At 57.9% G+C, this 16,850-nt stretch overlaps 1 protein-coding gene across 1 annotated transcript; it reads left to right on the top strand.

Moving 5' to 3' along the window:
• The first annotated feature begins 759 nt into the window (after positions 1-759).
• On the top strand, positions 760-2,306 carry LOC138367734 (uncharacterized). Its single transcript, XM_069329681.1, has 2 exons — positions 760-1,562; positions 2,005-2,306. Exons 1-2 carry the CDS (start codon positions 1,113-1,115, stop codon positions 2,155-2,157), a joined length of 603 nt encoding a protein of 200 aa, XP_069185782.1. The 5' UTR covers positions 760-1,112; the 3' UTR covers positions 2,158-2,306.
• The last annotated feature ends 14,544 nt before the right edge of the window (positions 2,307-16,850 follow it).

The following is a 16,850-nucleotide window of genomic DNA, read 5'->3' as shown; positions in this document are numbered from 1 at the left end:
TCTGGTCTTTTTGGCGTGGGTGTATCACCACTTGTATGGTGATCAGGTGGGTTCATTGAAGGTGTCTCACCTGCCAGCTTCTTCTCGGCAACAATATGAAGTTTCCTGGTGTTCTTTTCGCCATTTCCTCTCTCTTTGTAGGCTGTCTTTAATTTCTGTTCGGGTTGTTTTGTCCTTTCTTTCTTGGCTTTTTCATGACCATCATTTGATGCTTATTACTGTCGCCTCTTATCTTGCAGCGCTGGCGGAGCCGCTCCAGCTTGTGTTTAGGGTGAATGTCATTTCCGCCCCATTCTGCAAGCTTTCTCATGTATAGTTTCACCTCTGGCCAGCTCATGTGCTGCCGGAACCGTTTTGGTCCTTGGACTGGGTGCTCTCTTTTGCCCTCTTTTCCTCGGTTTGTGGTGGCCCCTTCAGTTCAAGATTGTTTTCCAAGGTTCTGTTTCTGTTGGCATTGGCCTCTGGGGGTTGGGTTGGTGAGCTTCATGCTCTCCTGCGCAGGGGTTTTGCTCTTTCAGTCTTGGTGGTCGGTTTGTTCAGTTGCAGCCGTCTATTTCTTTTCTGGTGGAGATTGAGACGGCGGCTTTCTGGAGGGGGTCCTTGGAACATTGATGCTTGGTTGATCAGGCTGGGAGTACATCATGTGTTAGGTCTGGTTGCGGCTATCCGCCGTTATCTGCACACCTCGGCCTCAGTGGCCGGTTAGCAGTGCAAATTGAGAGTAGTGCAAATACCGAGGCTCCTCTGTACAAAGAAATTATGAAAATAATATGTAATTTTTATCAGGAAATATTGTGCAGTACTGTAATATTATTTTTTATTGTAAATACATCTAGATTTACCAAATATTTTATCCACAGGATAACAAGCCAGAGGAATGTTCAGTGTGTTTTAATGATTATGATGACAATCAGCTACGACCTCGCACACTGCCGTGCGGCCACACATTCTGCTCCCAGTGTATTGACAATGCTATCAAGAATGGTCAGCTGACCTGCCCCAGCTGCCGTGCCGAGCACGCTGCCACAGCTGCAACTCAGTTCCCAATTAGCTATGCTGTGGAGGCTTTAGTTAGGAAACTCAAAAATATCCAGCTAACAACTCAGGAAGCAATGCCAGCAAAACCTTATGAAGGTCCCGCCAGAGGCATCAGTAAGAAGTTACGTTCCCTGGTGCAGGAGCAGAAGAGCAGCATCAGCAGCCTCATTATTAGCTGTGAAGAGGTACTGTTCCAGCTGGGGGAGTACCGGGGGCAGCTGGGGGACTGGAAGACTCACCACCTCCAGCTCCAGGACAGACTCTATGCTCTGGTAGAGCAGAACAAGTCAGCAATGCAGCTCTTGGAACTGGAGGATACCAGTGTGATAGATATGACAACACAAGGAGAGGAAGGGAAGACTCAGCTGCAGGCCATGTTGGGGAACCTCGACATAGTCAACACCCTACAGGAGGTTGACACAACCATAGGCACAGCTGATGAGTGCAGCATGAAGATTGAAGATTGGCTCCAGAAGTGCCAGGAACTTTTCCCAAATGTCAAGACTATCCACACCTCAGTGAAGGTACGCTGCTGAAGGTCACATTGTTTTCACCCAACTGAGTGTAGTATTGCCTCTGTATAAACACTTTTGACATAGAGACACATAAAGATGAGAGTTGACTTCATGTATAGGAAACTTTTTGCTCTAACACTTGAAACATTTTTATTAATAAATTCAACTGTCATCTTGGTGTTTCTCTACACTGTGGTCTGTGTAGAGAAACATTACTTATATTGTCAAATTACTTTACTCAATCTGATGCTTCATTATAGCCCAGTTACTTTACTCAGAGCCTGATGCTTCATTATAGTCCAGTTACATTACTCAGAGCCTGATGCTTCATTATAGTCCAGTTACTTTACTCAGAGCCTGATGCTTCATTATGGTCCAGTTACTTTACTCAGAGCCTGATGCTTCATTATAGTCCAGGTTCCACCATTAATGTTTGTGTTGGTAATGACAGGTGCAGGAGACCATCAGGGAGGCCCTGGAGATGATGACCACAGAGACAGGTGCCACAGCTGACCCCGTACACCTGGGAGACTCAGCCTCTACCATTAATGTTTGTGTTGGTAATGACAGGTGCAGGAGACCATCAGGGAGGCCCTGGGGATGATGACCACAGAGACAGGTGCCACAGCTGACCCCGTACACCTGGGGCCAGATTCACGAAAGCACTTACGAACGTGTACATCTTTCCTCAATCTTTGACGGCTTTGGTTACATTTATTAAACAGTTTACAAGCATGAAAACTTCCCATTCAACTGTTGTTATTGTTATAAACAGCCTCCTGGTGTTTCGGAGCTCATTAACTGTTTAATAATTGTAAACAAAGCCGCCAAAGATTGAGAAAAGATGGACAGGTTCGTAAGTGTTTGCGTAACTGCTTCGTGAATCTGGCCCCTGGGAGACTCAGCCTCCACCATTAATGTTTGTGTTGGTAATGACAGGTGCAGGAGACCATCAGGGAGGCCCTGGAGATGATGACCACAGAGACAGGTGCCACAGCTGACCCCGTACACCTGGGAGACTCAGCCTCCAGCATCATGAATAAAGTTCAGGGAATTACTGGAGAGATACCCAAGAAGCAATTAACAGTAAGTTTTTTATTTTCTCTCATAGGTCATATCACAAGATATTGAGTTGCGCTTTGAGGAGAGGAAGCCTGTTCTTAGGTTTATTGGGGTTCCCCAAGGTCAACTACTGACTTTCCTTAACAAACAATCTAAAATAGTTGTCTTACTCCTAGAAAAATATATTCAGGTAGGTGAACAGATACATCAGGTGAAAGGAAACATGGGATCCATTTCAGGCCTGCATGGTGATTTAACCCATGATCCTCTTTTGAACCCGGGATCCTGGCCCCTCTCACAGAGGCACAGAGAGCGGGTGACACTCCACCAACCTACCGGGAAAGCATCCAGGAAGACAGTGAACCAAAACAGACCGCTGCTGGGTTCGAAGAGACTGAAGCCTTGAAACTGCCAACAAACTCCCAAACAATGCCAGCACCAACCCCTTGCCAGTAGAGGAGGGCTGGAGCTACAGGTCCAGCACCAACCCCCTGCCAGTAGAGGGCAGCTGGAGCTACAGGTCCAGCACCAACCCCCCCTGCCAGTAGAGGGGGGCTAGAGCTACAGGTCCAGCACCAACCCCCTGCCAGTAGAGGGGGGCTGGAGCTACAGGTCCAGCACCAACCCCCTGCCAATAGAGGGGGGCTGGAGCTACAGGTCCAGCACCAACCCCACCCTGCCAGTAGAGGGGGGCTGGAGCTACAGGTCCAGCACCAACCACCCTGCCAGTAGAGGGGGGCTGGAGCTACAGGTTCAGCACCAACCACAATGCCAGTAAAGGGGGGGCTGGAGCTATAGGTTCGGCACCAACCCCCTGCCAGTAGAGGGGGGCTGGAGCTACAGGTTCAGCACCAACCACCCTGCCAGTAAAGGGGGGGCTGGAGCTACAGGTTCAGCACCAACCACCTTGCCAGTAAAGGGGGGGCTCGAGCTATAGGTTCGGCACCAACCCCCTGCCAGTAGAGGGGGGCTGGAGCTACAGGTTCGGCACCAACCCCTTGCCAGTAGAGGGGGGCTGAAGCTACAGGTTCGGCACCAACCCCCTGCCAGTAAAGGGGGGCTGGAGCTACAGGTCCAGCACCGTCCCCCTACCAGCAGCGGGGTGCTGGAGCTACAGATCCAGGACCAACCCCCTGCCAAAAAAGGGGGGCTGCAGCTACAGTTATAAGACCAACCCCCTGCCAGTAGAGGGGCTACTGGTCCAGCACCAACTCTCTGCCAATAGAGGGGGACAAGAGCTACAGGTCCAGCACCAACCCCCTGCAAGTAGAGAGGGGCTTGAGCTACAAGTCCAGCACCAACCCCCTGCCGGTAGAGAGGAGCTGGAGCTACAGGTCCAAGACCAACCCCCTGCCAAAAAAGGGGGGCTGCAGCTACAGTTATAGGACCAACCCCCTGCCAGTAGAGGGGGGGGGGCTAGAGCTACAAGGCCAGCACTAACCCCCTGCAAGTAGAGGGTGGCTGGAGCTACAGGTTCAGCACCAACCCCCCTGCCAGTAGAGGGGAGGGGCTGGAGCTACAATTCCAGCACCAACACCTTGACAGTAGAGGGGGGCTGGAGCTACATGTCCAGTATCAACCCCCTGCCAGTAGAGGGGGGGCTGGAGCTACAGGTCTTGCACCAACCCCCTGCCAGTAGAGGGGGGCTGGAGCTACAGGTTCAGCACCAACCCCCTGCCAGTAGAGAGGGGGGGGGGGGAGCTGGAGCTACAGGTCCAGCACCAACCCCCAGCTAGTACAGGGGGGCTGGAGCTACAGGTCTAGCACCAACCCCCTGCCAGTAGAGGGGGGCTGAAGCTACAGGTCCAGCACCAACCCCCTACCAGCAGAGGGGGGTTGGAGCTACAGGTTCAGCACCAACCCCTTGTCAGTACAGGGGGGCTGGAGCTACAGATTCAGCACGAACCTCCTGCCAGTAGAGGGGGGCTGGAGCAACAGGTCTAGCACCAACCCCCTGCCAGTAGAGGGGGGGGGGCGGGGCTGCACGTTCAGCACTAACCCCCTGCTAGTTGAGAAGGGGCTGGAGCTACAGGTCCAGCACCAACCCCCCGCCAGTATAGAGGGGCTCGAGCTACAGGTCCAACATCAACCCCCTGCCAGTAGAGGGGGGGGCTGGAGCTACAGGCCAAGCACCAACCCCTTGCCAGTAGAAGGGGGCTGGAGCTACAGGTCCAGCACCTACCCCATGCCAGTAGAGGGGGGGCTGGAGCTACAGGTGCAGCACCAACCCACTTCCAGTAGTGGGGGGGGGGGCTGGAGCTTCAGGTCCAGCACCAACCCACTGCCAGTAGAGGGGAGGGGGGCTGGATCTACAGGTCCAGCACCATCCCCCTGCCAGTAGAGGAGGGGGGCTGGAGCTACAGGTCCAGCACCAACCCCCTGCCAGTAGAGGGGGGCTGGCGCTACAGGTCCAGCTTCAACCCCAAGCCAGTAGAGGGGGGCTGGAGCTACAGGTCTAGCACCAACCCCCTGCCAGTAGAGGGGTGCTGGAGCTACAGGTCCAGCACCAACCCCTTGCCAGTAGAGGGGGCTGGTGCTACAGGTCCAGCTTGAACCCCTACCAGTAGAGAGGGGGATGGAGCTACAGGTCCAGCACCAACTCTCTGCTAGTAGAGGGGGGATGGAGCTACAGGTCCAGCACCATCCCCCTGCCAGTAGAGGGGGGCTGGAGTTACAGGTCCAGCACCAACTCCATGCCAGTAGAGGGGGGCTGGAGTTACAGGTCCAACACCAAGCCCCTGCCAGTAGAGAGACGCTGGAGCTACAGGTCCAGCACCAACCCCCTGCCTGTAGAGGGGGGGGGGGCTGAAGCTACAAATCCAGCACGAACCCCCTGCCAGTTGGAGGGGGCCTGGAGCTACAGGTCCTGCACCAACCCCTTGCCAGTAGAGGGGGCCTGGGGCTACAGGTCCAGCACCAACCCCCCTGCCAGTAGAGGGGGGCTGGAGTTACAGGTCCAGCACCAACCCCATGCCAGTAGAGGTGGGCTGGAACTACAGGTCCAGCCCCAACCCCCCTGCCAGTAGAGGGGGGCTGGAGTTACAGGTCCAGCACCAACCCCATGCCAGTAGAGGGGGGCTGGAGCTACATGTCCAGCACGATCCCCCCTGCCAGTAGAGGGGGGGGGGCTCGAGCTTCAGGTCCAGCACCAACCCCCCTGTCAGTAGAGGGGGGCTGGAGCTACAGGTCCCGCACCATCCCCGTGCCAGTAGAAGGGGGCTGAAGCTACAGGTCCAGCACCAACCCCATCCAGTAGAGGGGGGGCTGGAACTACAGGTCCAGCATCAACCCCCTGCCAGTAGAGGGGGGCTGGAGCTACAGGTCCAACACCAGCCCCATGCCAGTAGAGGAAGGGCTGGAGCTACAGGTCTAACACCAACCCCATGCCAGTAGAGGAAGGGCTGGAGCTACAGGTCCAGCACCAACCTCCCTCAGCCAGTTGAGGGAGGGGGGGGGTTGGAGTTACAGGCCCAGCACCAAAGCACTGCCAGTAGAGTTGGGCAGGAGTTACAGGTCCAACATCATCCCCCTGCCAGTAGAAGGGGGCTGGAGCTACCGGTCCAGCACCAACCCCCTGCCAGTTGAGGGGCGCTGGAGCTACAGGTCAAGCACCAACCCACTGCCAGTAGAGAGGGGCTGGAGCTACAGGTCCCGCACCAACCTCATGCCAGTAGAGGGGGGCTGGAGCTACAGGTCCAGCACCTACCCCATGCCAGTAGAGGGGGGCTGGAGCTACAGGTCCAGCACCAACCCACTGCCAGTAGAGGGGGGGGCTGGAGCTACAGGTCCAGCACCAACTCCCTGCCAGTAGAGGGGGGCTGAAGCTACAGGTCCAGTACCAACCCAACCCCCCCTGCCAGTTGAGTTGGGGGGGGGGGGGGGATCTGGAGCTACAGGTCCAGCAGCTACCCCCTGCCAGTTGAAGGGAGGTCGGAGCTACTGGTCCAGCACCAACACCCTGCCAGTAGAGGGGGGCTGGAGCTACATGTGCAGCACCAACCCCCTGCCAGTAGAGTAGGGGCTGGAGCTAGAGGTCCAGCACCAACCCCCTGCCAGTATAGAGGGGCTCAAGCTACAGGTCCAGCACCAACCCCCTGCCTGTAGAGGGGAGGCTGGAGCTACAGGTCCAGCACCAACTCCCTGCCAGTAGAATTGGGCTGGAGCTACAGGTCCAGCACCAACCCCCTGCCAGTAGAGGGGGCTGGAGCTACAGGTCCAGCACCAACCCCCTGCCACTATAGAGGGCTCGAGCTACAGGTCCAGATCCATAGCACTGCCAGTAGAGTTGGGCTGGAGTTACAGATCCAACATCAACCTCCTGCCAGTAGAAGGGGGCTGGAGCTACCGGTCCAGCACCTACCCTCTGCCAGTTGAGGGGCGCTGGAGCTACAGGTCCAGCACCAACCCACTGCCAGTAGAGGGGGGCTGGAGCTACGGGTCAAGCACCAACCCCTTGCCAGTAGAAGGGGGCTGGGCTACAGGTCCAGCACCTACCCCATGCCAGTTGAGAGGGGGGGGGGGGGCTGGAGCTACAGGCCCAACACCAACCCCCTGCCAGTAGAGGGGGCTGAAGCTACAGGTGCAGCACCAACACACTTCCAGTAGAGGGGGGCTGGAGCTTCCGGTCCAGCACCAACCCACTGCCAGTAGAGGGGGGGGGGGGCTGGAGCTACAGGTCCAGCAACATCCCCTTGCCAGTAGAGGGGGGTGGAGCTACAGGTCCATTACCAACCCCCTGCCAGTAGAGGGGGGCTGGCGCTACAGGTCCAGCTTCAACCCCCAGCCAGTAGATGGGTGCTGGAGCTACAGGTCCAGCACCAACACCCTGCCAGTAGAGGGGGATGGTGCTACAGGTCCAGCACCAACCCCGTACCAGTAGAGGGGAGGATGGAGCTTCAGGTTCAGCACCAACCCCCTGCCAGTAGAGGGGGACTGGAGCTACAGGTTCAGCACCAACCCTCTGCCACTAGGGGAGGGGGGCTGGAGCTACAGGTCCAGCACCAACTCTCTGCCAGTAGAGGGCGGCTGGAGCTACAGGTCAAGCACCATCCCCCTGCCATTAGAGGGGGGCTGGAGTTACAGGTCCAGCACCAACTCCATGCCAGTAGAGGGGGGCTGGAGTTACAGGTCCAACACCAACCCACTGCCAGTAGAGTGGACGCTGGAGCTAAAGGTCCAGCACCAACCCCCTGCCTGTTGAGGGGGGGGGGGTGCTGGAGCTACACGTCCAGCACCAACCCACTGTCAGTAGAGGGAGGGGGGGGGGGGGGCTGAAGCTACAAATCCAGCACGAACCCCCTGCCAGTAGAGGGGGGCTGGAGCTACAGGTGCAGCACCAACCCACTTCCAGTAGAGGGGGGCTGGAGCTTCAGGTCCAGCACCAACCCACTGCCAGTAGAGGGGGGGCTGGAGCTACAGGTCCAGCACCAACCCCCTGCCAGTAGAGGGGGGGGGGTGCTGGAGCTACACGTCCAGCACCAACCCACTGTCAGTAGAGGGAGGGGGGGGGGGCTGAAGCTACAAATCCAGCACGAACCCCCTGCCAGTAGAGGGGGCTGGAGCTACAGGTGCAGCACCAACCCACTTCCAGTAGAGGGGGGCTGGAGCTTCAGGTCCAGCACCAACCCACTGCCAGTAGAGGGGGGGCTGGAGCTACAGGTCCAGCACCATCCCCCTGCCAGTAGAAGGGGGGGGGGGCTGGAGCTACAGGTCCAGCACCAACACCCTGCCAGTAGAGGGGGGCTGGCGCTACAGGTCCAGCTTCAACCCCAAGCCAGTAGAGGGGGGCTGGAGCTACAGGTCTAGCACCAACCTCCTGCCAGTAGAGGGGTGCTGGAGCTACAGGTCCAGCACCAACCCCCTGCCAGTAGAGGGGGCTGGTGCTACAGGTCCAGCACCAACCCCGTACCAGTAGAGAGGGGGAAGGAGCTTCAGGTTCAGCACCAACCCCCTGCCAGTAGAGGGAGGCTGGAGCTATAGGTTTAGCACCAACCCTCTGCCACTAGGTAAGGGGGGCTGGAGCTACAGGTCCAGCACCAACTCTCTGCCAGTAGAGGGGGCTGGAGTTACAGGTCCAGCACCAACTCCATGCCAGTAGAGGGGGGCTGGAGTTACAGGTCCAGCACCAACCCTCTGCCAGTAGAGAGACGCTGGAGCTACAGGTCCAGCACCAACCCCCTGCCTGTAGAGGGGGGGACGCTGAAGCTACAAATCCAGCACGAACCCCTTGCCAGTAGAGGGGGCCTGGGGCTACAGGTCCAGCACAAACCCCTTGCCAGTAGAGGTGGGCTGGAACTACAGGTCCAGCCCCAACCCCCCTGCCAGTAGAGGGGGGCTGGAGTTACAGGTCCAGCACCAACCCCATGCCAGTAGAAGGGGGCTGAAGCTACAGGTCCAGCACCAACCCCATCCTGTAGAGGGGGGGGGGGCTGGAACTACAGGTCCAGCATCAACCCCCTGGATGTAGAGGGGGGCTGGAGCTACAGGCCCATCACCAACCCCCTGCCACAAGAGGGGGGCTGGAGCTACAGGTCCAGCCCCAATCCCCCTGCCAGTAGAGGGGGGCTGGAGTTACAGGTCCAGCACCAACCCCATGCCAGTAGAGGGGGGCTGGAGCTACATGTCCAGCACGATCCCCCCTGCCAGTAGAGGGGGGGAGGGGCTCGAGCTTCAGGTCCAGCACCAACCCCCCTGTCAGTAGAAGGGGGCTGAAGCTACAAATCCAGCACGAACCCCCTGCCAGTAGAGGGGGGGGCTGGAGCTACAGGTGCAGCACCAACCCACTTCCAGTAGAGGGGGCTGGAGCTTCAGGTCCAGCACCAACCCACTGCCAGTAGAGGGGGGGCTGGAGCTACAGGTCCAGCACCAACCCTCTGCCTGTAGAGGGGGGGGGTGCTGGAGCTACACGTCCAGCACCAACCCACTGTCAGTAGAGGGAGGGGGGGGGCTGAAGCTACAAATCCAGCACGAACCCCCTGCCAGTAGAGGGGGGCTGGAGCTACAGGTGCAGCACCAACCCACTTCCAGTAGAGGGGGGCTGGAGCTTCAGGTCCAGCACCAACCCACTGCCAGTAGAGGGGGGGCTGGAGCTACAGGTCCAGCATCAACCCCCTGCCAGTAGAGGGGGGCTGGCGCTACAGGTCCAGCTTCAACCCCAAGCCAGTAGAGGGGGGCTGGAGCTACAGGTCTAGCACCAACCTCCTGCCAGTAGAGGGGTGCTGGAGCTACAGGTCCAGCACCAACCCCCTGCCAGTAGAGGGGGCTGGTGCTACAGGTCCAGCACCAACCCCGTACCAGTAGAGAGGGGGAAGGAGCTTCAGGTTCAGCACCAACCCCCTGCCAGTAGAGGGAGGCTGGAGCTATAGGTTTAGCACCAACCCTCTGCCACTAGGGGAGGGGGGCTGGAGCTACAGGTCCAGCACCAACTCTCTGCCAGTAGAGGGGGCTGGAGTTACAGGTCCAGCACCAACTCCATGCCAGTAGAGGGGGGCTGGAGTTACAGGTCCAGCACCAACCCTCTGCCAGTAGAGAGACGCTGGAGCTACAGGTCCAGCACCAACCCCCTGCCTGTAGAGGGGGGGACGCTGAAGCTACAAATCCAGCACGAACCCCTTGCCAGTAGAGGGGGCCTGGGGCTACAGGTCCAGCACAAACCCCTTGCCAGTAGAGGTGGGCTGGAACTACAGGTCCAGCCCCAACCCCCCTGCCAGTAGAGGGGGGCTGGAGTTACAGGTCCAGCACCAACCCCATGCCAGTAGAAGGGGGCTGAAGCTACAGGTCCAGCACCAACCCCATCCTGTAGAGGGGGGGGGGGCTGGAACTACAGGTCCAGCATCAACCCCCTGCCAGTAGAGGGGGGCTGGAGCTACAGGCCCATCACCAACCCCCTGCCACTAGAGGGGGGCTGGAGCTACAGGTCCAGCCCCAATCCCCCTGCCAGTAGAGGGGGGCTGGAGTTACAGGTCCAGCACCAACCCCATGCCAGTAGAGGGGGGCTGGAGCTACATGTCCAGCACGATCCCCCCTGCCAGTAGAGGGGGGGGCTCGAGCTTCAGGTCCAGCACCAACCCCCCTGTCAGTAGAGGGGGGCTGAAGCTACAGGTCCAGCACCAACCCCATCCAGTAGACGGGTGGGGGATCTGGAGCTACTGGTCCAGCACCAACACCCTGCCAGTAGAGGGGGGCTGGAGCTACAGGTCCAGCACCAACCCACTGCCAGTAGAGGGGGGCTGGAGCTACGGGTCAAGCACCAACCCCTTGCCAGTAGAAGGGGGCTGGGCTACAGGTCCAGCACCTACCCAATGCCAGTAGAAGGGGGGCTGGAGCTACAGGTCCAACACCAACCCCCTGCCAGTAGAGGGGGGGTGGAGCTTCAGGTCCAGCACCAACCCACTGCCAGTAGAGGGGGGGCTGGAGCTACAGGTCCAGCACCATCCCCCTGCCAGTAGAGGGGGGGTGGAGCTACAGGTCCATTACCAACCCCCTGCCAGTAGAGGGGGGCTGGAGCTACAGGTCCAGCACCATCCCCCTGCCATTAGAGGGGGGCTGGAGTTACAGGTCCACCACCAACTCCATGCCAGTAGAGGGGGCCTGGAGTTACAGGGCCAGCACCAACCCCCTGCCAGTAGAGGGGACGCTGGAGCTACAGGTCCAGCACCAACCCCCTGCTAGTAGAGGGGGGCTGGAGTTACAGGTCCAGCACCAACCCCCTGCTAGTAGAGGAGGGCTGGAATTACAGGTCCAGCACCAACCCCATGCCAGTAGAGGGGGGCTGGAGCTACATGTCCAGCACGATCCCCCTGCCAGTAGAGGTGGGGGGCTCGAGCTTCAGGTTCAGCACCAACCCCCCTGTCAGTAGAGGGGGGCTGGAGCTACATGTCCAGCACCAACCTCGTGCCAGTAGAAGGGGGCTGAAGCTATGGGTCCAGCACCAACCCCATCCAGTAGAGGGGTGGGGGGCTGGAACTACAGCTCCAGCATCAACCCCCTGCCAGTAGAGGGGGGCTGAAGCTACAGGTCCAGCACCAACCCCATGCCAATAGAGGGGGTCTGGAGCTACGGGTCAAGCACCAACCCCTTGCCAGTAGAAGGGGGCTGGGCTACAGGTCCAGCACCTACCCAATGCCAGTAGAGGGGGGGCTGGAGCTACAGGTCCAACACCAACCCCCTGCCAGTAGAGGGGGGGTGGAGCTTCAGGTCCAGCACCAACCCACTGCCAGTAGAGGGGGGGCTGGAGCTACAGGTCCAGCACCATCCCCCTGCCAGTAGAGGGGGGTGGAGCTACAGGTCCATTACCAACCCCCTGCCAGTAGAGGGGGGCTGGCGCTACAGGTCCAGCACCAACCCCCTGCCAGTAGAGGGGGCTGGTGCTACAGGTCCAGCACTAACCCCGTACCAGTAGAGGGGGGGGGATGGAGCTTCAGGTTCAGCACCAACCCCCTGCCAGTAGAGGGGGGGCTGGAGCTACAGGTTCAGCACCAACCCTCTGCCACTAGGGGAGGGGGGCTGGAGCTGCAGGTCCAGCACCATCCCCCTGCCATTAGAGGGGGGCTGGAGTTACAGGTCCACCACCAACTCCATGCCAGTAGAGGGGGCCTGGAGTTACAGGGCCAGCACCAACCCCCTGCCAGTAGAGGGGACGCTGGAGCTACAGGTCCAGCACCAACCCCCTGCTAGTAGAGGGGGGCTGGAGTTACAGGTCCAGCACCAACCCCCTGCTAGTAGAGGGGGGCTGGAGCTTCAGGTTCAGCACCAACCCCCCTGTCAGTAGAGGGGGGCTGGAGCTACAGGTCCAGCACCAACCTCGTGCCAGTAGAAGGGGGCTGAAGCTATGGGTCCAGCACCAACCCCATCCAGTAGAGGGGGGGGGCTGGAACTACAGCTCCAGCATCAACCCCCTGCCAGTAGAGGGGGGCTGAAGCTACAGGTCCAGCACCAACCCCATGCCAATAGAGGGGGTCTGGAGCTACGGGTCAAGCACCAACCCCTTGCCAGTAGAAGGGGGCTGGGCTACAGGTCCAGCACCTACCCAATGCCAGTAGAGGGGGGGCTGGAGCTACAGGTCCAACACCAACCCCCTGCCAGTAGAGGGGGGGTGGAGCTTCAGGTCCAGCACCAACCCACTGCCAGTAGAGGGGGGGCTGGAGCTACAGGTCCAGCACCATCCCCCTGCCAGTAGAGGGGGGTGGAGCTACAGGTCCATTACCAACCCCCTGCCAGTAGAGGGGGGCTGGCGCTACAGGTCCAGCACCAACCCCCTGCCAGTAGAGGGGGCTGGTGCTACAGGTCCAGCACTAACCCCGTACCAGTAGAGGGGGGGGGATGGAGCTTCAGGTTCAGCACCAACCCCCTGCCAGTAGAGGGGGGGCTGGAGCTACAGGTTCAGCACCAACCCTCTGCCACTAGGGGAGGGGGGCTGGAGCTGCAGGTCCAGCACCATCCCCCTGCCATTAGAGGGGGGCTGGAGTTACAGGTCCACCACCAACTCCATGCCAGTAGAGGGGGCCTGGAGTTACAGGGCCAGCACCAACCCCCTGCCAGTAGAGGGGACGCTGGAGCTACAGGTCCAGCACCAACCCCCTGCTAGTAGAGGGGGGCTGGAGTTACAGGTCCAGCACCAACCCCCTGCTAGTAGAGGGGGGCTGGAGCTTCAGGTTCAGCACCAACCCCCCTGTCAGTAGAGGGGGGCTGGAGCTACAGGTCCAGCACCAACCTCGTGCCAGTAGAAGGGGGCTGAAGCTATGGGTCCAGCACCAACCCCATCCAGTAGAGGGGGGGGCTGGAACTACAGCTCCAGCATCAACCCCCTGCCAGTAGAGGGGGGCTGAAGCTACAGGTCCAGCACCAACCCCATGCCAATAGAGGGGGTCTGGAGCTACAGGTCCAACACCAACCCTATGCCAGTTGAGGAAGGGCTGGAGCTACAGGTCCAGCACCAACCTCCCTCTGCCAATTGAGGGAGGGGGGGGGGTTGGAGTTACAGGCCCAGCACCAACCCCCTGCCAGTATAGAGGGGCTCGAGCTACAGGTCCAGCTCCAAAGCACTGCCAGTAGAGGGGGGCTGGAGCTACAGGTCAAGCACCTACCCCCTGCCAGTTGAGGGGGGCTGAAGCTACAGGTCCAGCACCAACCCACTGCCAGTAGAGGGGGGCTGGAGCTACAGGTCAAGCACCGACCCCTTACCAGTAGAAGGGGGCTGGAGCTACAGGTCCAGCACCTACCCCATGCTAGTATAGGGGGGCTGGAGCTACATGCCCAACACCTACCCCCTGCCAGTAGAGGGGGGCTGGAGCTACAGGTCCAGCATCAACCCCCTGCCAGTAAAGGGTGGCTAGAACTACAGGTGCAGCATCAACCCACTTCCAGTAGAGGGGGGCTGGTGCTACAGGTCCAGCTTCAACCCCCAGCCAGTAAAGGGGGGCTGGAGCTACAGGTCTAGCACCAACCCCCTGCCAGTAGAGGGGGCTGGTGCTACAGGTCCAGCACCAACCCCGTACCAGTAGAGGGGGGGATGGAGCTTCAGGTTCAGCACCAACCCCATGCCAGTAGAGGGGGGGATGGAGCTACAGGTTCAGCACCAACCCTCTGCCACTAGGGGAGGGGGGCTGGAGCTACAGGTCGAGCACCAACTCTCTGCCAGTAGAGGGGGGCTGGAGCTACAGGTCCAGCACCAACCGCCTGCCAGTAGAGGGGGGCTGGAGCTATAGGTCCAGCACCAACCCTTTGCCAGTAGGTGCTTTCCTTCACTGGCTTCAGTTTATGTGTAGTGTAATGTGCTGTTTGTGGTGAATATGGTAGATGTGGTTTACTGGTAATGGGTCTCTCACTGACTAAAGGTGATAATGGGGCTGACACTAACCACAGGTCATAATGGGGCTGACATTGACCACAGGTGATAATGGTGCTGACACTGTCCACATGTGATAATGGGGCTGACACTGTCCACATGTTGAGGACCTCCGCAGGATGAGTGAGCCTGTCAAGAGGCTGGTAGAGGCTGGCCGGGTGTTGGCCGTCAAGAGGCTGGTGGAGGCTGGCCGGGTGTTGGCCGTCAAGAGGCTGGTGGAGGCTGGCCGGGTGTTGGCCGTCCAGGAAGACCAAGATGGCCGTCGCTCCGCCAGGATAACTCTACAAGACGGACAGCTGCTCCTCCACTCACTCCTGCGTCAGCCCACGCTCGCCCACGCCCACACCCTCCAGGTTACTTTATTACACCCACTTGTCTTACTGACATTACTGATTTACTGAGTTATCATAACTAATATGATAACATTTTGTTATAGTTATCAGCATGATTTATTTCATTTCCTGCAGGAGAGTGAGGTTGTGGGCGTGCTGGAGCCCTCCTGCACCCTGGCGTTCCTTGACCTCGGGTGGGCGGGGTCAACAAGAGGGCGGGTCACCATCCGGCTGACCCCTGACACTCCGCTGGCCAGACAGTTTGTGTTGTTGTGTAAGGGCCAGCGGGGCCACACCTACCGCAACACTAAACTGTTGTGGGTGTGGAACAAGGGTCAGCCGGAGGAGTGGGTGAAGGGCGGAGACTACGAGAGTAATGATGGTAAGGGAGGAGCCCCTCTGTTGCCTGACCCCCAGGGGCAGTACCGGTGGTCAGGCCGGGCAGGAACTGTGTGGTCGTTGTGGGGGCCGGGGGATCCCAGGTGTGCCCAGTTCGCCATCGCCACCAGGGTGGTGCCCAGTGGGTAAATGTCTTCGGTGATGTGGTGAGCGGCCTGGATGTGGTGAGGGCAGCAGTCAACCACAGTGACATTACGGAGGTGACTGTGGTGGACTGTGGTGTTGTGCTGCCATTCTAGTTCACTGTACCACCACCATCACTACTGTGGTGTTTCGCTGCCACCCTAGTTCACTGTACCACCACCATCACTACTGTGGTGTGCTGCCACACTCATTCTCTGTACCACCACCATCACTACTGTGGTGTTGGGCTGCCACTCTAGTTCACTGTACTACCACCATCACTGCTGTGGTGTTGTGCTGCCACTCTACTTCATTATACCCCCACCATCACTACTGTGGTGTTGTGCTGCCACTCTAGTTCACTGTACCACCACCATCACTACTGTGGTGTTGTGCTGCCACTCTAGTTCACTGTACCACCACCATCACTACTGTGGTGTTGTGCTGCCACTCTAGTTCACTGTACCACCACCATCACTACTGTGGTGTTGTGCTGCCACTCTAGTTCACTGTACCATCACCATCACTACTGTGGTGTTGTGCTGCCACTCTAGTTCACTGTACCACCACCATCACTACTGTGGTGTTGTGCTGCCACTATAGTTTTCTGTACCACCACCATCATTACTGAGGTGTTGTGCTGCCACTCTAGTTCACTGTAACACCACCATCACCATCACCCCTGCATCACCATAGACTGCGTGTTTTGATGACAATGTAACTTAAGGACAGACCTTTATCACTCAATCATCATAACTTCACTATCTTTGGTATTTAACACTTTGGTATTTATACTTTGGTATCATATACCTGACAATGACGGCTGTATCACCATCTATGCTATATCTTCTCAGTACTGTAACCTGTCATTGCTGTATCACTGTAGCTTCACTGTCACCTCTATATATCACCATCACCTCAGGACCCACACTTGGGGTCATATACTGACCATGTTGAGTAACAAATTGTTGGTGTCACCATATGACAGCTGTTGTCACTGTTATATCACCAACAGCTCACTATCACATAACACTATTACTGCTACACCAAAATCATTTCACTTTCTCTGCATTATCACCTCACAGTGATAGATTTCCTCCTTACATATACTAATATATCACTATCACTGCTAAAGCACCACTGCTGCACCATCACTGTCATATCACCATCACCTCAATACCACTGCTTTATCACTACTATACTATCACTGCTATATCGCCTCACTATCACAGCTATATTACCATCACCTCCATATCACTGTCATATCACCACCTCAGTATCACTATCACAATATCACTATTATATTACTATCACTGCTATATCACCATCACCTCACAATCACTCAGGTGTGTTGTGATATTACCATACTGGTCCATGGTGTGATGGTGTGTTGTGATATTACCATACTGGTCCATGGTGTGTTGTGATATTACCATACTGGACCATGGTGTGTTGTGATATTACCATACTGGTCCATGGTGTGTTGTGATATTACCATACTGGTCCATGGTGTGTTGTGATATTACCATACTGGTC

This window comes from Procambarus clarkii, chromosome 23, assembly GCF_040958095.1.
Source record: "Procambarus clarkii isolate CNS0578487 chromosome 23, FALCON_Pclarkii_2.0, whole genome shotgun sequence".
Classification (NCBI taxonomy): Eukaryota; Metazoa; Arthropoda; class Malacostraca; order Decapoda; family Cambaridae; genus Procambarus; species Procambarus clarkii.
This window is presented reverse-complemented; position numbering and strand designations above follow the sequence as displayed.

What these genes read in the sequence shown, in the direction of transcription:
- LOC138367734 (XM_069329681.1), top strand. Translation starts at nt 1,113, where the DNA reads ATGCCAGCAAAACCTTATGAAGGTCCCGCCAGAGGCATCAGTAAGAAG. An exon ending in CTATCCACACCTCAGTGAAG is followed by an intron (nt 1,563 to 2,004) that starts GTACGCTGCTGA and finishes TGGTAATGACAG; the next exon opens with GTGCAGGAGACCATCAGGGA.